General features: G+C 42.2%; 1 protein-coding gene across 1 annotated transcript in view; it reads left to right on the top strand.

The window, feature by feature from the left end:
* Window positions 1–22,952, top strand: part of BRINP1 (BMP/retinoic acid inducible neural specific 1) — a 179,284-nt gene that overhangs the window by 39,400 nt on the left and 116,932 nt on the right. Inside the window, exon 2 of the mRNA XM_024762613.1 lies at window positions 15,147–15,414. Within this exon, the coding sequence (XP_024618381.1) occupies window positions 15,197–15,414 (218 nt within the window). The 5' untranslated portion in view covers window positions 15,147–15,196. The remainder of the gene's footprint in view (window positions 1–15,146; window positions 15,415–22,952) is intronic.

Raw genomic sequence — 22,952 nt, 5'->3', positions numbered from 1 at the left:
GTGCGTGGGTTTATCTCTGGGCTTTCTATCCTGTTCCATTGATCTATATTTCTGATTTTGTGCCAGTACCATACTGTCTTAATTACTGTAGCTTTGTAGTCAGGGGTCAGAAGTCAGGGAACCTGATTCCTCCAGCTCCGTTTTTCTTTCTCAAGATTGCTTTGACTATTCAGGGTCTTTTATATTTCCATACAAATTGTGAAATATTTTGTTCTAGTTCTGTGAAAAATGCCAGTGGTAGTTTGGTAGGGCTTGCATTGAATCTGTAGATTGCTTTGGGTAGTATAGTCATTTTCACAATGTTGGTTCTTGAAATCCAAGAACATGGTATAATCTCTCCATCTGTTTGTATCATCTTTAATTTCTCTCATCAGTGTCTTATAGTTTTCTGCATGCAGGTCTTTTGTCTCCTTAGGTAGGTTTATTCCTAGGTATTTTATTCTTTTTGTTGCAATGGTAAATGGGTGTGTTTCCTTAATTTTACTTTCAGATTTTTCATCATTAGTGGATAGGAATGCAAGAGATTTCTGTGCATTAATTTTGTATCCTGCTACTTTACCAAATTCATTGATTAGCTCTAGTAGTTTTCTGGTAGCATCTTTAGGATTCTCTATGTATAGTATCATGTCATCTGCAAACAGTGACAGCTTTACTTCTTCTTTTCCAATTTGGATTCCTTTTATTTCTTTTTCTTCTTTAATTGCTGTGGCTAAACTTCCAAAACTGCATTGAATAAGGGTGGTGAGAGTGGGCAACCTTGTCTTGTTCCTGATCTTAGAGGAAATGGTTTCAGTTTTTCACCATTGCGAATGATGTTGGCTGTGTGTTTGTCACATATAGCCTTTATTATATTGAGGTAAGTTCCCTCTCCGTGTACTGTCTGGAGAGTTTTTATCATAAATGGGTGTTGAATTTTGTCAAAAGCTTTCTCTGCATCTATTGAGATGATCATATGGATTTTCTCCTTCAGTTTGTTAATATAGTTTATCACATTGATTGATTTGCGTATATTGAAGAATCCTTGCATTCCTGGGATAAACCCCACTTGATCATGGTGTATGATCTTTTAATGTGCTGTTAGAGTCTGTTTGCTAGTGTTTCGTTGAGGATTTTTGCATCTATGTTCATCAGTGATATTGACCTGTAGTTTTCTTTCTGTGTGACATCTTTGTCTGGTTTTGGTGGCCTCATAGAGTGAGTTTGGGAGTGTTCCTCCCTCTGCTATATTTTGGAGGAGTTTGAGAAGGATAGGTGTTAGCTCTTCTCCAAATGATAGAATTCGTCTGTGAAGCCATCTGGTCCTGGGCTTTCGTTTGTTGGAAGATTTTTAATCACAGTTTCAATTTCAGTGCTTGTGATTGGTCTGCTCATATTTTCTATTTGTTCCTGGTTCAGTCTCAGTAGTTTGTGCTTTTCTAAGAATTTGTCCATTTCTTCCAGGTTGTCCATTTTATCAGCATATAGTTGCTTGTAGTAGTCTCTCGTGATCCTTTGTATTTCTGCAGTGTCAGTTGTTACTTCTCTCTTTTCATTTCTAATTCTATTGATTTGAGTCTTCTCCCTTCGTTTCTTGATGACTCTGGCTAATGGTTTATCAATTTTGTTTATCTTCTCAAAGAACCAGCTTTTAGTTTTATTGATCTTTGCTATCATTTCCTTCATTTCTTTTTCTTTTATTTCTGATCTGGTCTTTATGATTTCTTTCCTTCTGCTAACTTTGGGGTTTCTTTGTTCTTCTTCCTCTAATTGTTTTAGGTGTAAGGTTAGGTTGTTTATTTGAGATGTTTCTTGTTTCTTGAGGTAGGATTGGATTGCTGTAAACTTCCCTCTTAGAACTGCTTTTGCTGCATCCCGTAGATTTTGGGTCGTCGTGTTTTCATTGTCATTTGTTTCTAGGACCTTTTTGATTTCCTCTTTGATTTCTTCAGTGATCACTTGGTTACTTAGTAGTGTATTGTTTAGCCCCCATGTGTTTGTATTTTTTACAGATATTTTGCTGTAATTGATATTTCGTCTCATAACGTTGTGGTCTGAAAAGATACTTGATACAATTTCACTTTTCTTAAATTTACCAAGGCTTGATTTGTGACCCAAGATATGATCTATCCTGGAGAATGTTCTATGAGTACTTGAGAAGAAAGTGTATTCTGTTGTTTTTGTATGGAATGTTCTATAAGTATCAATTCCATCTTGTTTAATGTATCTTTTAAAGCTTGGGTTTCCTTATTTATTTTAAAGTCTGTTTTGTCTGATATGAGAATTGCTACTCCAGCTTTCTTTTGATTTCCATTTGCATGGAATATTTTTTTCCATCCCCTCACTTTCGGTCTGGATATGTCTTAGGTCTGAAATGGGTCTCTTGTAGACAGCTATAAGGGTCTTGTTTTTGTATCCATTCAGCCAGTCTATGTCTTTTGGTTGGAGCATTTAATCCATTTCCATTTAAGGTATTTATTGATATGTGTATTCCTATCACCATTTTATTAATTGTTTTGGGTTTGTTATTGCAGGTCTTTTCCTTCTCTTGTGTTTCCTGCCTAGAGAAGTTCCTTTAGCATTTGTTGTAAAGCTGGTTCGGTGGTGCTAAATTCTCTTAGCTATTACTTGTCTGTAAAGCTTTTAATTTCTCCATCGAATCTGAATGAGATCCTTGCTGGGTAGAGTCATCTTGGTTGTAGTTTTTTACTTTCATCACTTTAAATATGTCCTGCCACTCCCCTCTGGCTTGCAGAGTTTCTGCTGAAAGGTCAGCTGTTGACCTTACGGGGATTCCCTTGTATGTTAATGTTGCTTTTCCCTTGCTGCTTTTAATATTATTTCGTTGTATTTAATTTTTGATAGTTTGATCGATAGTGTCTTGGTGTGTTTCCTCTTGGATTTTTCCTGTATGGAACTCTCTGCACTTCCTCGACTTGATTGACTCTTTCCTTTCCCATATTAGGGAAGTTTTCAACTATAACCTCTTCAAATATTTTCTCAGTCCCTTTCTTTTTCTATTCTTCTTCTGGGACCCCTATAATTCAAATGTGGGTGTGTTTAATGTTGTCCCAGAGGTCTCTGAGACTGTCCTCAATTCTTTTCATTCTGTTTTCTTTATTCTGCTCTGTGGTAGTTATTTCCACTATTTTATCTTCCAGGTCACTTATCCGTTCTTCTGCCTCAGTTATTCTGCTATTGATTCCTTCTAGAGGATTTTTAATTTCATTTGTTGTGTTGTTCATGATTGTTTGTTTGCTCTTTAGTTCTTCTAGGTCCTTGTTAAACGTTTCTTGTATTTTCTCCATTCTATTTCCAAGATTTTGGATCATCTTTACTATCTTTCCTCTGAATTCTTTTTCAGGTAGACTGCCTATTTCCTCTTCATTTGTTTGGTCTGGTGGGTTTTTACCTTGACTCTTCATCTGCTGTGTGTTTTCTGTCTTCTGATTTTGCTTCACTTACTGTGTTTGGGGTCTCCTTTTCGCAGGCTGCAGGTTCGTAGTTCCCGTTGTTTTTGGTGTCTGCTCCCAGTGGCTAAGATTGGTTCCATGGGTTGTGTATGCTTCCTGGTGTAGGGGACTGGTGCCTATGTTCTGGTGGATGAGGCTGGATCTTGTCTCTCTGGGGGGCAGGACCGCATCTGGTGGTATATTTTGGGGTGCCTGTGATCTTATGATTTTAGGCAGCCTCTCTGCTAATGGGTGGGGTTTTGTTCCTGTCTTTCTAGTTGTTTGGCATAGGGTGTCCAGCAGTGTAGCTTGCTGGTCGTTGAGTGGAGCTGGGTCTTAGTGTTGAGATGGAGATCTCTGGGAGAGCTTTCACCATTTGATATTACGTGGAGCCGGGAGGTCTCTGGTGGACCAATGTCCTGAAGTTGGCTCTCCCACCTCAGAGGCACAGGCCTGACACCCGGCTGGAGCACCAAGACCCTGTCAGCCACATGGCCAGGTTCGTGGGGAGTTTCTTGTCTTTCAGGAAGTCTGAGGTCTTCTGCCAGTGTTCAGTAGGTGTTCTGTAGGAGTTGTTCCACATTTAGATGTATTTCTGTTGTATTTGTGGGGAGGAAGGTGATCTTCACATCTTACTCCTTCGCCATCTTGAAGGTCTCCCCCCAAAGGTGTTTCATGCGCTGCCAACTCTCTGGTTCCACCCATTATGTTTACTTTGTCCATTTTTGTGCCCCCCTCCTACTCTGGGCTGTGAGAGCTAATTAAAATAGTAAGGACTCTACAAATATTTCTTGGATTTTTCCAAACTGGCTAAGAAAAGACATTCTAAAATGTTAATTTCACTTTCCTTTTTGAAATATCTCCTGCAGAGACTGTTGAGGATTTTGAAGGAACACTTAAAAGGCAGCTTCACTGAATTTAGATCTTCACATTTCCAAATATTTCATTTGCCTCCAAATGAAATATTTATGAAGAAAAAGATGCTATATGTAACTTATATTATTAATTATGAAAAAAATCGTATTAAGGATCCCCCAAAATCACAAAACTAAGTATTCCACATATTTCCATTTTCTTTCAGATTGTCATGGCCTTCCTTAGATTCAACATTTCCAGAAGTTGTATGCCTCCGTTTGACTTATTGGCCATTCTCTTCATTAATATACTTACAGTTAATTTGTGGTTGTTCATGATTGTCAAAACAGGAAAACTACAACTAAGGATGATGTGGGTCTTTAGCTTTGTATATTAAAGCACTGAGTCATAGAACTTAGAACTGGCTAAGTTTGAAGTTCAGTTCTGCCATTTTAAATAATTTCACATTGCGAGAATAACTATATATTTTAAGAAGAGTCTCCATTTTATCATCTGCAAAATAGAAATATGTTATCTGTCTCAAAGGATAGTTCTGTGGATTTAAAGCCATGGAGCATATGAAACAGTCTGGCACATTATCTATCATATAGTAGGTGCAGGGTAGTCACCCACTCACTCTTACTAAGGCATTGAAATATAATGTAAATTATGAGTAACCCATTGTAAAGGTGGGCACTGGGAATGGGCATTGTAAGAACAGAATGCGCAGAGGTAGTAAAGTATGATGATTTGTAGTGTATTCAGTCAGTGCACTGGGGGAGAGAATCTAGAGAACAGGGTGACTTGAGGGTGGGAGGTGGAAAAGTTAAGTAGAAAAGCTTAGTATACAGAGGATCCAGCTCATGAACATTGAATGCAAGACTAAGAGGCAAGGTGATCAGTAAGGAATTGTTAAATCTGTCTAACTAGGGGAGTGTCATAGTCATATCTGTATCTAGAAAGATCACTCTGGCAACTAGAGTGGTGTTTAGGATGGAGGTGGCAGAGATATTGATACATGAAACAGGAAGACCAGCAGGAAGATGACTGTGATAGTCCAAATCAGAGCGCTATTTTTGAATGGCAGATAGCAAGAGAGAATGGATTTCTGAAGCAAAGGATATAAGGGGAGGGAGGAAAAGTAAAGGACCACACTGAGGTTTACAGGGAAGACAGGAGAAGGATAAAGTTGTCAGGAGAAGTGGATGAATATGAAAACAAAGGGAATTGACAGGATGTGGAGATGGTGGTGATGGTGGTCTTGGTGGTGGAGATGGTTGAATAGGGTAGAGGAGGAATTTGGGAAAAGTCTCAGGCTTACCACAGGCATGATTTGGGAGACTGTGTGATTCACCTGAATGTGGACCATGAGAAGGGGAAATTTGAGAGAGTGATGATGGCTTTCATTTGGGATACTTTGATTTTGAAAAGCCTATGGGATTTCCTAGAGATATTGATTATGTGGTTGAAAATAATAATATAAACTATGCACGTTATAATGAACACTCAGTCCAGTGGTTCTAGGCTTGTTTTTAACCACACACATATACCCAGTAAAAAATTTTGACTACATACCTCCCTATTAATGTATGTACCTGAATTATTTATGCATGTTACCTTCACTAGCTAATATCACAGCTCCTCAGTGCTCAGTGTTCCCTTAGAGCAAGGATCAGCATTAATAATTGTATATGTAAATCCATATTTTAATTAGTCCTCTTGATCATCTCAAATTGTTTTGGCCAATTCTTTTGGGGTTTTTTCAGTGATAATTTTAATTTGTCAATGACTTTTTAAAAATTGAAGTATAGTTAATTTACAATGTTGTATTAGTTCCAAGTGTACAGTAAAGTGATTCAGTTATACATATATATATTCACATATATATATATATTCTTTTTCAGAGTTTTTTCCATTATAGGTTCTATTACAAGATATTGAGTGTAGTTCCCTGTGCTATACAGTAGGTCCTTGTTGTTTACCTCTTTTATGTATAATAGTGTGTATATGTTAATCCCATACTCCTGATTTATCCCTCCACCATGCTGCTATCCCCTTTGGTAACCGTAAGTTTGTTTTCTGTGTCTGTGAGGTTATTTCTGTTTTGTAAGTAAGTTCATTTGTGTCATTTTTTTAGATTCCACATATAAGTGATATCATATGATATGTATCTTTCGCCTTCTGATTTACTTAATACGATAATCTCTGTGTCCATCCATGTTACTGAAAATGGCATTATTTCATTCTTTTTTTCTGGCTGAGTAATATTCCATTATATATATATATATATATATGTGTGTGTGTGTCAATATATACATATATACACATATATGTGTGTGTATATACAGTGTGTGTATGTATGTATATATATACACACACATACCACATCTTCTTTATCCATTCATCTGTCAATGGACATTTGGGTTGTGTCCATGCCTTAGCTATCATAAATAGTGCTACTGTGAACATTGGGATGCATGTATCTTTTCAAATGGGAGTTTTCTGGACAATTCTTGAAAAATATGATTTGATCCTTATTGTTTGGGTTTGGCATTGTGATGTGGCTGGTCCTCTACCGTTTTCTTGCTCACGTTGGGTTGAATTATTATCATTAACGTCATCCACAGATTCTTTTTAAGCCACTTACTTATTTTGTGAGAGTTGGTTTAGTTTTTAAGCCACTTACTTACTTTGTGAGAGTTGGTTTAGTTAAAATCAGATAACATAATTGTAAACTGCATATCACTAGGCACAGATAAATGCCAGGGCATCACAAGACACTGAAAGTGAAGGGAAGATGGAGCCCAGCTTCTTCATGCTGTAGGGCTCGCATTCTTCATTCCAGTATCATTGGTGACTTGTGACTGTCTGATATTTGGGCTGACACTGAATTTAGATGATAAACACGTGACTAGAAGTTCTGATATTTTTTCCTGCTCCTGTGCCCTGATTAGTAAATACTAATTGGAGTTCATTGAACTTTTACATTGAGCTGGACACTGAGTTAAGCATTTTAATACGTGAAATCTTTTCTTTGACCAAATAGGATTCAGAGTAAGATCAGGAAATAAACAAAAACAAAGACAAATTAAAAAACTTAATTCTTCTCTCACTCTGTTTAAACTTACTTTTATCGGGTTTCCTCTGGCATTTGGATGAAAGTTAAGGCAAGTCCATGATTTTTCCAAATTATGTTCAACAATTTTCTATTCACCTCTGCTTATCACATATAGTCTCAGTTCAGTAGTTAAAGTTTCCAGTTCAGTGTGTTACAAAGTAAATCAAATTTCATTTAAAGTGGAAACTTAACTTTCCTCCAGTTTCTCCTGTCTTTTCCCAATGATTTTGTCCTATCTCCTCCTTCTTGCTAGCCTTCATCTTGATTTCTTCAAGGTGCGGGATTTGGTGAAGGATGGAGAGATAGGAGGTAGTACTAGTACTTTTTTGACAGGTGTGCATCAGTTCTCTGCGGGCTTAGCAGGCGTTTAATTCCAACCTTTTTAACTTACAACATTTGGTGGGTATCTTTGGAGCTTTCGTTCTTCCCTGAGATCTCTCACTTGTGATTCTTTTGATGAAGGAAAATACACGTCTTTTCCACTGCTTTCCGACCACTCATTCCTTGGACCCTTGATCAATGTCAGGCCAATCCCACTTTCCCCTTACTGGTGTCACCTGAAAAAAAAAAAAAAAACGCACAACCTCAAAGTTGAGAATCATGTTTCATTTGGTGGACAAAACTGAGGACTTGAGCGTGGGACACAGCCCCTCAGAGAGCTCTGAGAGATTGCTCCAAAGAGGTGAGGGAGGAACCAGGTTGTATAAGAATTTTTGCAACAAAGAACAGGTGGTTGGAACTTCGAAAGATTACTGATTACCAAAGAAAACCGGATACCTCAAGTTAATGAATTTGACTTGAGGTATCTCAAGGTGCAAGAGCCTGGGCTCATTGGAATCATTCCTTTGATATGCACCTTAGCTGTCTAAGGCCAGTATCCTGTGCTCTCCCATCCTGAGTCCGTCAGGGCGCACCTTCGGTTGAGGGGGCCGTAGTGGCTTGATGGCCACAACATCCTTTGTTTACTAACGTGGCAGGCAGCATTTTTCATTCACGCTGGCGTGCCCTTTCCCTCACTTTAGCTTTCTCTTGCATGTAGCCCACCTCCGATCCATGAGGGAAACATTCCTTTTACACAGGAGCTCAGCACTTCCCAATTTGCAGCCTCTACTCTGCCGCCAGGTTTCAGCCCTCTGCAGAATTCCCTCTGTAGAATTCTTTTTTTAGATTTCTGCCGTGTGAGTCAGACACCAATCTGCCATATTCCTCCAAGCTTCTGGGACATTTATCACGTTCTTTGTGGGGTCTTGTTGAAGCTTGAGGTGCAGGGCTACTCCCCTGACTCTCCCCTGGAGCTGTGGGAGTGGGCAGGGGGATTCACAGCAGGCAGGCCGTTCTCCCTCAGACTCCACTGGAGATCCCGACATCTCACTCTGTTATCCTGTGGGTGAGAGGTTAAGAATCTCAAAAAGTGCCTTTTGGCCCCCTTTTTTATACGTCCTGTATAGTGGTCAGGCACCCCTCTTTAGAATATAATAACTATTGTCTTGGTGTTGGCTCAAAACTAGACTAAAATAATTGTATTTGAAGTCCTATTTTAATTTTTATCTGAACCCTAGGAGGTACTCATCCTCCTATTACTGCCTGAATTTTACAGATGAGGAAACTGAGGCAAAGGGGTTTATTAATGTGCTCAAGGTCACCCAGCTTTGTAGCTTTGTATCTCCTGGGAGATGTCTTATCTGGAAGCCTGGATGAGCTCCTCAGGTTGACCCAGGCTTAGCATGCAGGCACTGTGGGTGATCTCAGATCGGGTCATCAGCCTCAGGGCCCCAGGGATGGGGACAGAGCAAGCATCCCCTTCCACTCTCTGGCCTGAATGTGAGCTACGGCCCAGCAGTCCCTGTAGGAAACTCCAGAGGGGAAGCTGGTGATACTGCTACTGGAAGGCCCATCTCTCCTCTCTGTCTCCGGTGTGTGCTCCTCGGATGTAAGTAATTTACAATGGCAACAATTAGAGAATGTGCTCCGTGTGGGATGAACCCGTTCCCTTAATGACACTGCAGGCGTGTATATATAGCACGGTTCAGCTGACGTGCTCTCCGTGCTTCAGCCCACGTCCGCAGCTCCACGCCAACCAGAGCCCCTCACAGCAGCCGGCCTGTGACTCACGGAAGGTCACAGTCAGGTCAAGGACGGTGCTCGGAAATAGAACCAGCCTCTCTTTCACAGGCTCTAAAACGCAGTGGCAGGATGTGCCCTTTATGAATGTTGGAAAAACAACAGTTCTAAAATTCATGGTGGTGGATATCCAGGGCTGTCCCTGCGATTTGGGGATGGAGAGACGTGGCTGTGAGCATGGGAGTTTTTATTTGAAATGTATTTACTGTTTGTTTGTTGATTTTGAAGGGAGGGGGCAAGTGCTCAATCAGTCATAGTGGGGAGTGAATTTGGGTTCTCCAAATGTTAATAAAAGCAAGGAGAAGGAATCTAAAAAAATGATACAAAAGAACTTATATACAAAACAGAAATAAACCCACAGACATAGAAAACAAACTTATGCTTACCAAAGGGGAAGGGGGGGTGGGATAAATTAGGAGTTTTTGATTAACATATAACACTACTATATATAAAATAGATAACCAGCAAGGACCTCCTGTATAGCACAGGGAACGGAACTACACTCAATATTTTGTAATAACCTATAAGGGAAAAGAATCTGAAAAAAATAGATATACATGTATGTGTAACTGAATCACTTTGCTGTACACCTGAAACTAACACAACATTGTAAATCAACTATACCTTAAAAACAAGATAAAAAACAAGCAAAACAAAAGGAGATGGATGAGTGACCTTTCCAGGTGGTGTCACAGAGCGGAAAACGTTCGTTTGAGCCCTGTCTTACCCAGTGAAAATAGAATACCATCCATATGCGTAATTTTAAAGTTTTAGCAGCCACATTAAAACAATTAAAAAGAAACAGGTGAAACGTATTTTAATAACATATTGTATTTACTCCAGTACATCCAAAATAGTACTATTTTGACATGTAGCCAACATAAAATATCCGTGAGATATTTTACAGCCGGTTCCTCTAAGTGTTTGAGATCCGGTGGGTGTGTATTTCGTACTTACAGCACGTCTCGATTTGGACGAGCCGTATTTCAAATGCTTAGTAGCCACACGTGGTCAGTGGCTCCCAACGTGGACAGCACAGCCTCCAGTTCTAACTGCCATTTGCCAGCTCTGTGATGGTGGGCCAGTTACTTAGCCTTTCCGGACCTTAGTGTCCCCTCCCCCCACATGTAAATGGGGACCATAACCTCTTCGTACTGCAACAAGGTCACATGTGTAAAGCAGCACATAGTAAGTGCTCAGTTAATGGATTGGTGATTCCCTCCTCCAACTGACCTGCATCGCAACTAAACTGTAAGCTCCCTGCAGGAGACTGAAATACAACTTGGCCTCTGACTGTATCAAAATGCAAACCGTTGCTGACCCTCTCTTTCCTCTCCTTCCACTGACGTTTCTTTTTCCCTGAAGCTCTGCATCGCTCACTCCTTCACTTTCTTCAGGTCGCCTCTCAAAGGTGACTTCATCAGAGCAGCTTTTCCTCAACACCTTGTATGTAAAGCAGCAGCCTCACTCTCAATCCCGTCTTATCTGCTTTGGTTTTCTTTAGAGCACTGCTCACCGTCACATGTACATTTACTGCTCATTTGTTTACTTCTCCCAGCCCAACAGAGAAGAAGCCCTGCTCACTGTTTAATTTCCAGCTAAACCTGTTAATGGATGAATGAATGAATTTGTTGAACATCTACAGTGCTTTGCCCTTGGTGGATAGCATGGAAATGAAATATACAGTCCTTGCTTGAGGGATTCAGAGGGAGATACAGGTGCTTGAAGGCCCTACATGGGTCCTAAAATCTCACTAAAGCCTCTGCCACCTGGGTGCTACTCTGGGCACACCCTCCATCACTCTGCCCTCACTCACCCCCAAGACTTGTTGTATGGCACTTGCTCTGCTAAAATTCCCTTTTGCTCATCTCTGCTCACCAAAAGCTTACATGCTACGAAGGCCCTGCTCAAATACCACCTCTTGTAAGGGTCCTTTCCAGGTCTCTTGGTCGGAAACATTATCTCTGGCCTCTGTTCTTCCACGGGACATTTTTCTTTGCTTATAGTATTTATGACAACCTGTTTCATACTAGAATTCCTCAGGCCTCGGTGTGACTCCTCCACAATATTTTGAATCTCTAGAGGGCAGGATCTAATTTCAGCTGGGTGGGGTGAGGGTGGGGATATAGTGGAAACTATACCCGTAATGAGATATACACAGGTTAGATTCTTGAATACTTAGGACCTGCAAGCTTGGGAAAGTTATTTAATGTCTTCAAGTTCCAACGTGCTCATCTGTTAAATGGGAGAGCTGTACCCACCTCGGGGAAGAAACCTTTGTTAACATCTAGTCTGGATCGGATGCTTCGGCTACTGCCAAGAGAACAGACATTTTTCGGTCCAAGTACACAATAGGTGCTCCATACATATCAGTCATGGGACCCTTATATTAACCCAAGTCTCCAGTACAGTTGGTGCTAATTTGGGCCTTTTTACAGAATGGGAATCACTGTGTCTGTCATGATATGACAATATTTAGGTAACATACATACTAATCCTTGCTCTTGCCCAACAAAATGTCCATTTCTATTCAAATGCACCTCACAGAAACTTCCATGTTCATTTTTAGTGTTCTGTGGATTATTGTGATTTTCTGAGCCAGCAGAGATGTATTCAGACTTCTTCCGTGAAGCAGTCATGTGTACTTGCTGAGATGTAGATTGTATCGTAGACCCCAGCTACAAAGGAGGTTCAGACACAGCTACCGACCCGTCTTGGCCCACTGCCTGGCCAAGACAGTGTGGCAGCATGAAAACCAGGAGCTGGAAGACAGGAGTCTAGCCCAGTCAGCCACTCAGGTCCTGATCTTGTAGGGAGTTGGATTAGAGCAGGATTTAACTTTTGCTCCACTGACATTTTAGGTCCAATAGTCTTTGTCGTGGGGGGAGGGGCCATCCCGTGCCCTGTAGGATGTGCAGCAGCGTCCCTGTCCTCTACCCACTAGATGCCAGTGGCATCCCCTCCATTGGGACAAGCAAAGATGTCCCTTAGGTGGCAAAATGGCTGCCAGAATGAAAGCACTGGGTTCCATCTTTCAAATTTCAGCAAATTCTAGGGCTCGGGGCTGAGGTCTTACCCTCCGACGCGCAGACACACACACACATACGCTGCTGTTCCATGTCTAGCCTTGTTTCACTTTTGAAAGCTGCAGTGTTCCGAATCCTGTTCCCTTGCAAACAGTCTAACAGCCAGGCATTCTCTCCCAGGCTCCCACCCTGCACCCACTTACAGCAGAAGCCACGCAGAAGGGCTGGATGGGTGACACGCTGTGATTTCAGTGTGCTGTAGCTCCCCGCCGGGATCTCTGAACAATCGCCTCCACCCCCTGCTTGCCGCTCAGGTGGGCTCCGGCAGACGGTTTTGGCAGCTGGAGCTGTTACAGTTCTGCACTCCACATGTACGTCTTTGTTTTAGGCTCTGAACAAAACCTGAGGCCACAGCTTCTGCCAGCCCACTCCTCTGCTCACATGCCTTTTTCCTTTGCCCCCGACAGCTGGGGCCTGCAGTGCCAAGTAGATTTTTGTAGCTACCCATAATAAAATGGTGCAGTCGGACCACGGAGAGAAATCGCCAATTGGGCCGGAAATTCACATCTCTCTCTCTCTCTTTTTTTTTTTTGCGGTACGCGGGCCTCTCTCACTGTTGTGGCCTCTCCCACTGTTGTGGCATCTCCCGTTGCGGAGCACAGGCTCCGGATGCGCAGGCTCAGCGGCCATGGCTCACGGGCCCAGCCGCTCCGCGGCATGTGGGATCTTCCCAGACCGGGGCACAAACCCGTGTCCCCCGCATCGGCAGGCGGACTCTCAACCACTGCACCACCAGGGAAGCCCTCTCTTTTTTTGATTTTCTCTCTTTCTTAGCTTGACTTTCTTCCCATTTTCAGTTGGAAGAGTAGACAAGTAAGGGATCATATTTCTTCATGTTGCTATGTGGTTTTCCACTCGACAAATTGGTTTGTCCTCACCATGTTTTTAAATGTTAGACATAAAAATCAGATCTAGACAGAGGCCATGACTGTCCAGAGTCACACAGCCAGCAGTATATAGAAACAGTCTTTTAAAGATTCTTGCCAGTTAAAGACTCACAGTCCCATGAGCAAAATGGACACAAACAAATAAGTACAATGAAAGATAGTAAGTACTAACATACAGTTATATAAAGGAGCAATGAGAGCTGAAAGAAAGGAACATCTAACAATTTTTGAGAGGAATAGAAAAAGGAAATGACCTTTGAGGACCTGACCTCAACTGGCTACTGAAAGATAAACAGGATTTGGTGGGGCAGTGGGGACTGTAGGAGCAAAGACGCTCCCAGCAGGGACTGTGTGGACATCATCACCATCAAGATTTATCATTACCTGTATCCTCATCATCATTGATGCCATCTATTGAGCACTTCCTGAGTGTCAGGTGCTTCATGGGACACTTGACATAAACGGTGTCATTTCATTCTCATACTAGTTCTGGGTGTAGGTGCTATGGTTAACTACATTTTACAGACAAGGAAACTGAGGCCCAGGAAGTGAAATCACTTGCCTGAAATAATACAGTTTATAATTGATAGAGCCTGCATTCCCAGCTACCTTTCAATGTAGAGTAAGATAAGCTCTTCTAGACTAAGTGGGGTGGTGGACACAGCACAGTGTTAAACTAGCAAGTAGGATGATGTGATGATAAAAACAAAACTTGTAAATTTTCCCAGGAGCCCCTACTGAAGCTCTCCCTTAGTCTTAAGCATTTCTCCAACATGGCACCCCAGTGCTGTGCTACCACCGAAAAAAGAGGCGGGCAAGACCCCACTAGTTCTTTGGCTTTTAGTTCCCCTTCTGAGTACGAGAGAACCTCGAGGCTCAGAGTCACTGATGGGTGGATCCTCTAGTTACATTTCCTTGGGGTGAAGGAGACAGTCCACTAAGCATTGTAGAAATGCGTTCAAATGAACTGCATAAACTCTCCACCTGTAAGGTATTCAACCCGGATAGTCGTGATCATGATGCATCCCAAGACTTTTTGTACTCACCTGATGATGCAAAAGCAAAGCCTGTCTTCAGTTGGTGCATGTCTGTGGGAGAGGAGGAGAGAAAGGGATTCTCATTCACCGAGTCCCTGCTGTGAGACTCGGGTTGTTTGTGAAGATAGCGGGTGGGATGGATACTGGAGTTCTATCTCCAAGTTCTTTCCTGGCTGTAGGAGACTCTGTTTCTGCATTCATTCACTTCACTCTTTCAACACTTATGCCTTGAATACCTATGATGTGCCAGGTGCCAAGATACAGGCGCTTAAGCCCGTCCTCTGTTTTATGGATGAGGAAACTGCATCCCTAAGAGATTCAGCAGTTTGTACGTGTTCATGCGTGTTCACAGAACATGTGAACAACAAAGCAGGGATGCAAGCCCAGATGTCCATAGATGCCACGCTCTTAACCAGAAACTGCACTGATTTTTGTAAACCCTGACACACTCTACTGATGTAAAGGATTATGATGATGTGTTAAGAGCATTTTAAAAAATTTTCCTTTGTCTCTCTCTCTCTCTTCCTTTTATTTTGCTTCACCCTCCCCCCTTTCCTCTCTCCCTCTTTTGTTTCCTCTTTCTTTCTCTCTCTTTTTTATTCTTTTCTTCATAGGACTCCACAGAATGGAGCAAGAATGAGAGGAAAAAGGCCGGCAGAAAAGCATGAACTGGAGGTTTGTTGAGCTCCTCTACTTCCTGTTTGTATGGGGCCGTATCTCAGTGCAGCCCTCCCACCAGGAACCAGCTGGGACAGACCAACATGTCTCCAAGGAATTTGATTGGCTTATTTCAGACAGGGGGCCTTTCCACCACTCCAGGAGCTACCTATCCTTTGTGGAAAGACACCGTCAAGGATTTACAACCAGATATAAAATATACAGGTAAGAGCTGGGCTAAGCTTGCCTTTGCTTTTCATTCACTGAGTGCTTTTGGGGGGTCACACATTGGCATGGGCCTTGCTGTATGGAGGAGCGTCTGAGCCAAGTCTGTTATGTACTTTTTCATTATTAATTTATCTATTTATTTATTAATTTATCCATCTATTTAATTTATTACATTGTGCAAGAGATTAGCAATGGTGAGTGAGAATAGCTAATATTTTTTGAGTACTTACTACTCTGTGCGGGGCATGGTGCTTAGTACTTTGTACACTGTCTCATTAAACCTTCCAGTAACATCAGAGATAGCATCTATTTGTTTTCTCCACTTTATAGAAGGGGTAACTGGGCTTCTGCTAGGTGAAATAACTTGTCCAAAGTCACACAGTCTGTGAGTGGTGGGACTGGGATTCAAGCCCTGGTTTATCTGCATCCATAGTCACAGACAGTGTTTTTAGTCAGTTACATCAGGTGTAGGCTGTGTTGTTTTGCAGATGCCATTAATATAGCAAATGTCCTACCCAGATATATTCACACATTTGGAAACAAGTAGGGACTGTCAATGAATACCTCTTTCTTGAGCAAGTCCGAACTGGTCTTTGGGCTTTGGGAATCCTACTCGTCCCAAAAGGACTTAGCCCCAAATTCTTCCTCTTTGAGGGTCTAAGAAACCATCTTGGACTCTCCCCACTCTACTTGATCACCTCTCTTTGATATTTCCACAGCTCTCTACACTTACACCTCTTTAGTTGTCAACCATTTGGAGAAATACCATTCTTGTATTTCTCTTTCACCTTACTGGAAACTCTGTGAGGCCAGGAATTATATATAATTCATTTCTGGATCCCCAGAGTGATTTTTCTTCTGCCTTGTATCATAAGGACACGAAAAATGTGGACTTAAGTAAATTGGAGAATGCAAAAAACTCTCTAGAGCTCTCTCTAAGACAGCTTAAGCTTCGTCTTAAGGTCAAGGAACACTTCTGGGCCAACTGAAATAGGAGACGAGGAAGCATGGTGGAGGAAACAGTCCTAACCTGTAGCTGGGAAGCCGTGAATTGAGGTCTTACGTCTTCTGTGTATTTGACATGAAAGTGGGCATATCTCCTTTGCGCACCGTGGCATCGTGGACTAGGGATGGATGACTCACGAATTTGCTACCAGCTGCAGATGTCTGTGATTCTGTGCTGAACAGTCAAATCCGAGTTTGAAAGTTGGCCCTTATACAAAAGAAAGTTTGCATCTGCTTCTGTGTTCATATTTCACCTATGCTCTTCCCGGGATTCCACTGCTAAAACAAAAAGTTTGCAGTCATCCAACAAGCTGATTTGTAAGATCCTTTCTAGCTCTAAAATTAAATATAAGATTTAACCAAGGTCACATGGTTAATTAAATGATGGAGTTTTAATCCAGAAGTCAGGCCCCTGGTCATCTAGTTATTCCTTCCTTCCTTTATTTAATCCTCAAATAATTATTCAGCACCAGCTAGAGGCCCAGCACTGGGTTTAAGGCAGATGACACGATGGCGAGTAAAACAAACATCGTCCTTGCTCTCATAGCAGTACATTAATTAAACACACACACACACACACACACACACACACACACACACACACACACGGTATAAGTGCTACAAAAGAGAAAGTACAGGATAGGCATAATTGGAAGATCATAAACATTGATTTGGGACCTATTGTGTGAAAGATTAGGTGTGGCTTCTGTTGTAATCTTCACCTGGACACACATGCAAATAGGTACCCAGAGATGGGTGTGCTCATCTAGGCCAGGTTCAGACCAGAGCAAAAGCCAACAAGGATGTGCTCTCCAGGGCTGTTGTCCATTGACGTTTTCTCTTCACTACTCTGTTGAAACGCTAAAGCATGTCCACAGGTGATTCGAAGTGTGTCTTCCTGTGTGCTAACATGGACGTAGCACATTAGAAACTTGACATTTGCATCATGAAAGAAAGGCTTTACTACCAGCATGCGCCATATTATCTGAGGCTACAGAGCCAGCCTTTCTGAAATGTCCCAGACCTCAAGCTTCGGCCAGTGCCCCCAACCCTAGAATCCAGGCTAGAGCCCAGGGTGATCTGGGTGCTTCAGAAACTGGGAAGAAGTCTGCTCTCCTCACTTAAGTGGGTTAAGACCATCTCTGTCCTCATTCATATGCAGGCAGAGGCTGGCTTCAGCTCATAGAGTCGTGGTGGCGAGTTTGTGCCACTGGCAATGATGAGCACCTTTCAAATTAAATCCCAGCAGAAGTCGTCTCTCCTGTTGCTTTGCACGCTGAGCAACAAACTGTGCACAGACAGTAGTCTGGGTGCGCGAGGTCCGTGCTCCGTCACTCCTAAGTCTGAGCTGACGTGTGGAGGCTGGGGGAGTTTTCTGAACTTGAATCTGCCTGGGTGCAGGGACGGCATCCTTGATCCTGGAGGCAGAGAACCAGGGTCCTGACTCAATCCGCTCACCTCCCCGCTGTGTGATTTAGGCCAAGTAGTGGGACTTCTCTGAGCTCCTGTTTTCTCATCTGCGGAAGGGGAATGTTCGCTAAGATGGTCTCCAAGGTCCTTCCCTTCTCTGAAAGTCTGTGATTCCATGAAATATTGTCATTTGGAAATACAGCATGGGATTTCGGAGAGGACTCTGAACTTCGAGTCTGCAGACTCAGGTGTTGCTTTTTTTGGGCTGCTTACTAGCTTCCTCATCCTGGGCAAATGTATTCATGCATTATTCACTCAAGCGTACATCCAGTGCTTTAGAATTTAACACCAATCATGTACTGTAAGCCGTGCTATGATTCGGTAATACAGAGATGACCAAAAGAAAACAACAAAGCTCGCACACATACACACACACACACACGCCCCACAACCTGCAAGGTCCATCCCCTCTTTCACCAAGCTCAGAGGTGGGGTGGAAGATGGAGGGAAAAAAGAGTGAATAAGCAAACAATTATCATTCCACAGAGAGGTGTGAATAAGTAACCGCTCAGATACTCAATATTCTCTTCTCTAGAAAGGGACAGTGATGTCTGTCCCACCTACAAGGTCAAATGAGATTAACTTGGTGTGAGATGCTTTGCAAATTTAAATTTTCTTATCTCTGGAAAATTTTTTTCATTAAGGTTCGAAATCATCATTCTAATAGAATCATTTAGTTTCACTTTCTGGTAAGCCCATACATATATTAGTCGTTAAATAGTCTGTGAGGGAGATACTAGTATTGTCCATATTACGAATGAGAAAGCTCAGGCATCAAGAGGTGAAGGAGATTGTCCACATCACCCATCTGGGATGTGGCAGAGCTAGGAATAAAAGCAGGCCTCTGAGATTCCACAACGTGAGCCCTTAACTCTATGTTGTCATAACCCTCTCTTAGTTCTTAGTTACCTAGTGTATGACCAAATACCCAGAGACTTCCGCTGACCACGGACAAGTTGCAACCTCTCTGTGACTTAGTTTCCTCAACCTTAAAATGGACATAATATTAAATGCCTTGTGTAGCTGTGGCAAGAAATAGTTTAGCTATCAATCATGGAGAGCTTGGAATTTTGCAGGAGCCGTTCCCTCCTTGACCTCAGACAGTTGATGGTATTGCTAGAAATGATTTCTTTTCTTCTCGTGGTATTTTAAAAGTCAGTTTGGTCCAAAGGGTGTTTCCTGTGTTCCCGCTGCCTTTTTGTGTTTTATTTTTCTGTTTCTCTTTTCCTGACTTTGAGATCATCAGTAGTTGCTGTAAATTTGGCAGTTATTTCAGAGGTAGATTTAAAAGGAGGATTGTGGTACCGTTTTTTAAGCTTTGGTTTTGGAGAGTCGGGGGTGGGGTGGGCACTGATAAGGGTGGTCACTATGCCACGAGACGTGGTTTCATATTGAGTGGTTTTCCCTACAGGTTTCAAAGCAAGTGGTTTGTGGCTTATGGTGCACCTTCCTTTGAGCCTTAAATAAGTACCTAAAAGTTGAATGTAAATCAAATCTCGGTAAACCATGTCTGATTGCCTAACCATCTTGCACATTTATCAGAGTTGCATAAATCTTTGTTCTAATCCACCATCTTGATGGTTCCTTCGTGTGTTTCACAAAAATATCTTTTGTACGTTTTGTGGCAAAGATACTTCACTAAATGAATGGGGCTGGGGCTGGGTGGATGATTCTGCTGAGATGAATGAGATGTGACCCTTGTCCAGAAATCATTCAGGAGTATATATTGGAAATGCTGGAGAGGATGTGGAGAAAAGGGACCCCTCTTGCACTGTTGGGGCGAATGTAAATTGATACAGCCACTGTGGAGAACTGTATGGAGGTTCCTTAAAAAACTAAAAACAGAACTACCGTATGACTCAGCAATCCCACTACTGGGCATATACCCTGAGAAAACCATAATTCAAAAAGAGTCACGTACCAAAATGTTCATTGCAGCACTATTTATAATAGCCAGGACATGGAAGCAACCTAAGCGTCCATCGACTGATGAATGGATAAAGAAGATGTGGCACATATGTACAATTGAATATTACTCAGCCATAAAAAGAAACGAAATTGAGTTATTTGTAGTGAGGTGGATGGACCTAGAGGCTGTCATACAGAGTGAAGTAAGTCAGAAAGAGTAAAACAAATACCGTATGCTAACACGTATATATGGAATCCAAAAAAAAAGGGTCTGAAGAACCTAGGGGCAGGACAGGAATAAAGACACAGACGTAGAGAATGGACTTGAGGACACGGGGAGGGAGAATGGTAAGCTGTGACGAAGTGAGAGAGTGGCATGGACATATACACTACCAAATGTAAAATAGATAGCCAGTGGGAAGCAGCTGCATAGCACAGGGAGATCAGCTCAGTGCTTTGTGACCACCTAGAGGGGTGGGATAGGGAGGGTGGGAGAGAGATGCAAGAGGGAGGGGATATGGGGACATATGTATATGTATAACTGATTCACTTTGTTATACAGCAGCAACTAACACAACAATGTAAAGCAGTTTTACTCCAATGAAGATGTTAAAAATAAATTAATTAATTTTTTTTAAAAAGTGTATATTGGGTGCTTAGGTTTGTCAGATGCTGTGCAGTGGGGAATTGATGATATATACGGTAGACAGGTCCCTGCTTCGAGGAGCTTACAGACTTGGGTGGTGAGGGTGAAGTCTACCACCCCACCATTCAGGATGCTGTGGTGGAACTTGAAAGGAGATCCCCCCAACCTCTGGCTTCCAGATAGAATCTTGATATCACATGGTGCAAGGGTTGTATTTCTATTAGTGTGGCTCAAATTAGTCTAAATCAGCATTTCTTAAAGTATCTCACGTGGAGCTGGAGTTCAATGCGATGTTAAAAGGCATTTCTAGAAAAAAAAATCCCATAGTCAAATAAATAATAATAAAAACAGTAATAAGGAGAAGTCAGTGGCTAACGTTGAAAGATTACCAAGCGTCTAGCATGGACACACAGTGTCTAAATTACTGCAACAGATTTTGGTCCTTAAAATAATCCTGTGCTTAGGTATTGTTGTCATCCCCATTTACATAACTTGCCCGAGGAAAGAGAGCTACTTCATGGTAGAGTAGAATGTATCACAAACGAGCAGATTCCAGAGTCTGCATGTGTAACCGTGCTATATTGCCTCCCAAACGACTTAGATATATTTGTTTGGAAAACCAAGCAAAGTTATACAGGCTTCCTTACCGCAGGGCTTTTCAAGGTCTCTCCTAGACTGTTTAACAATGTTTAAGCGAACCTCTTTGACCCTACCACCTCTTTTTCTCAGAGAGATTGGAATTCGAATGAGCAGGCTTCAGGAGGCACTGGCTCTACCTGGCTTTGGCAGCTTGAGTGTTGCTTCTTTGGATGCCAGCCTGTGTCAAAGTGATCTGAAAAGACACTGCTTCCACTTGGGGAGCTGGCCCCTGGCCGAGGAAGCCACCCTACCTGTTGGGATTTTGCTTGGAACACTCTGATCTAAATCTACTTCCTGGTTTATAATTCAAAGAAATGGAATTAACAGCTTCAGTTTTCTGTCACCAGTAATAACCTTATCCTTTTTTCCTCCTCCTTCTCATTTCTTAAATTTCTGCACTACTATTTCTTATTCCTAAATTTGGCATTTCACCCTGTGGGTATGGGGATGAAAACTTCAACAGAGGCCAGAGCCATAGTTACAGAGGAAGGTGAAACCTTGGTTTAATACGCAAAGAAGTGGCTGCACGTCAGAATCACCTGCAAAGCTTTTAAAAAATTCCAATGCCTGGGTCCTTCCTCAGATATTTGGATTTGTAGTTGGTCTAGGATAGACATGAGAACCACCAACCTAGGGGTGATTTTGCTTCCTAATGGGACATTTAGAAATGTCAGGGGGGCATTTTTGGTTGTCACAGTTGGTTGTGGGGAGGCGGTTTGCTCCTGGCATCTGGTGGCTAGAAGCCAGGGATCAGGGATACAGCTGAACACCCTACAATGCAGAGACAGCCCTCTGCAGCAAGGAATTATCTGGCTCACAATGCCAGTAGCATAGAGGTTGAGCACCTTTGCTCTAAAGCAAGGATTTTAGGAAAAAAGGAAAAGGGATGGTTGGGAAGGATATTAGAAAAAATGGTTTTAGAGTTTGGTCCTCATGAGTTTGAGTTGGAATGAAGTATAGGTGCCAGTGCAGTGTCTGGGTTCCCAAAACAATCTGGCTGCAGGACCAAAGGGGAAGGGATTTTCCATCTTTTCAGATATGCCCTCAGATCAGGGTGGCAGCTGATGCGTTAAGGAAGGTGAATTGATGTTTGCTTCCTGCTGCAGAGAAGTAGCACTTAAGGGAAACGAGTTTTCTACCCCAGAAATAACCAGCCTGCATTCCTCCAGGAGTTCTGGGAGATTCGGTGAGTTTCTCATCTGACTATAGTATTCTATAGGAGGTAAGATGTTTAGGCACCCACTGTTGGGTGCAGATACACATGGCCTGAGTCATAAAAAACCAGCTTGGGCAAAGTGCATTAAGGGATCCTTTTTTTTTTCTTTAAGTGGGCTCAAAAGAAGATGAGACTGGGACGGTGTCCCACGTTTGTCATTGTCAATTTCAGCCACATAGAGGTTGGCATCACTGGTGAGAATCAATACCCTGTGTCCTTTCCCCTACCTTATCCCTCATTCAATCCAAGTTTTGGATCAAGCTGTCCCTGAATAGAGAGGGATGGGGAGGGATAGTCAGCAAACATCTCCCGGGCCACTTGATGTCAATTCAGAGATTCTTCTGTGTTGATTATTTAAAATTGATCTTCCACTTCTAAGCCCAATAGCTTTATTGCTACCAAATTGGTACCTTTGCAGTACTTTACCTCTTTGCTCCCATTCCATTACCAAACTGGCTTCTGTGAGCTGCTAAGCTTAGTTGGCTGCAATCTCTGCAGAGCAATTGTTCAGCGTTAGTCAGGAGCCATGTCTGAAAATGGACTGGCTTTTGCACACCTCCCTCCAAAGGGCAGACTGACACGGGGTCTTAAAACGGACATAATAAGATATGGTGATTGTTATGACTGGGGAAATTAGGAGGAGAATGAAGA

The sequence above is a fragment of the Neophocaena asiaeorientalis genome, unplaced genomic scaffold (genome assembly GCF_003031525.2).
Source record: "Neophocaena asiaeorientalis asiaeorientalis breed wild unplaced genomic scaffold, Neophocaena_asiaeorientalis_V1.1 scaffold78, whole genome shotgun sequence".
NCBI classification, from domain to species: domain Eukaryota; kingdom Metazoa; phylum Chordata; class Mammalia; order Artiodactyla; family Phocoenidae; genus Neophocaena; species Neophocaena asiaeorientalis.
This window is presented reverse-complemented; position numbering and strand designations above follow the sequence as displayed.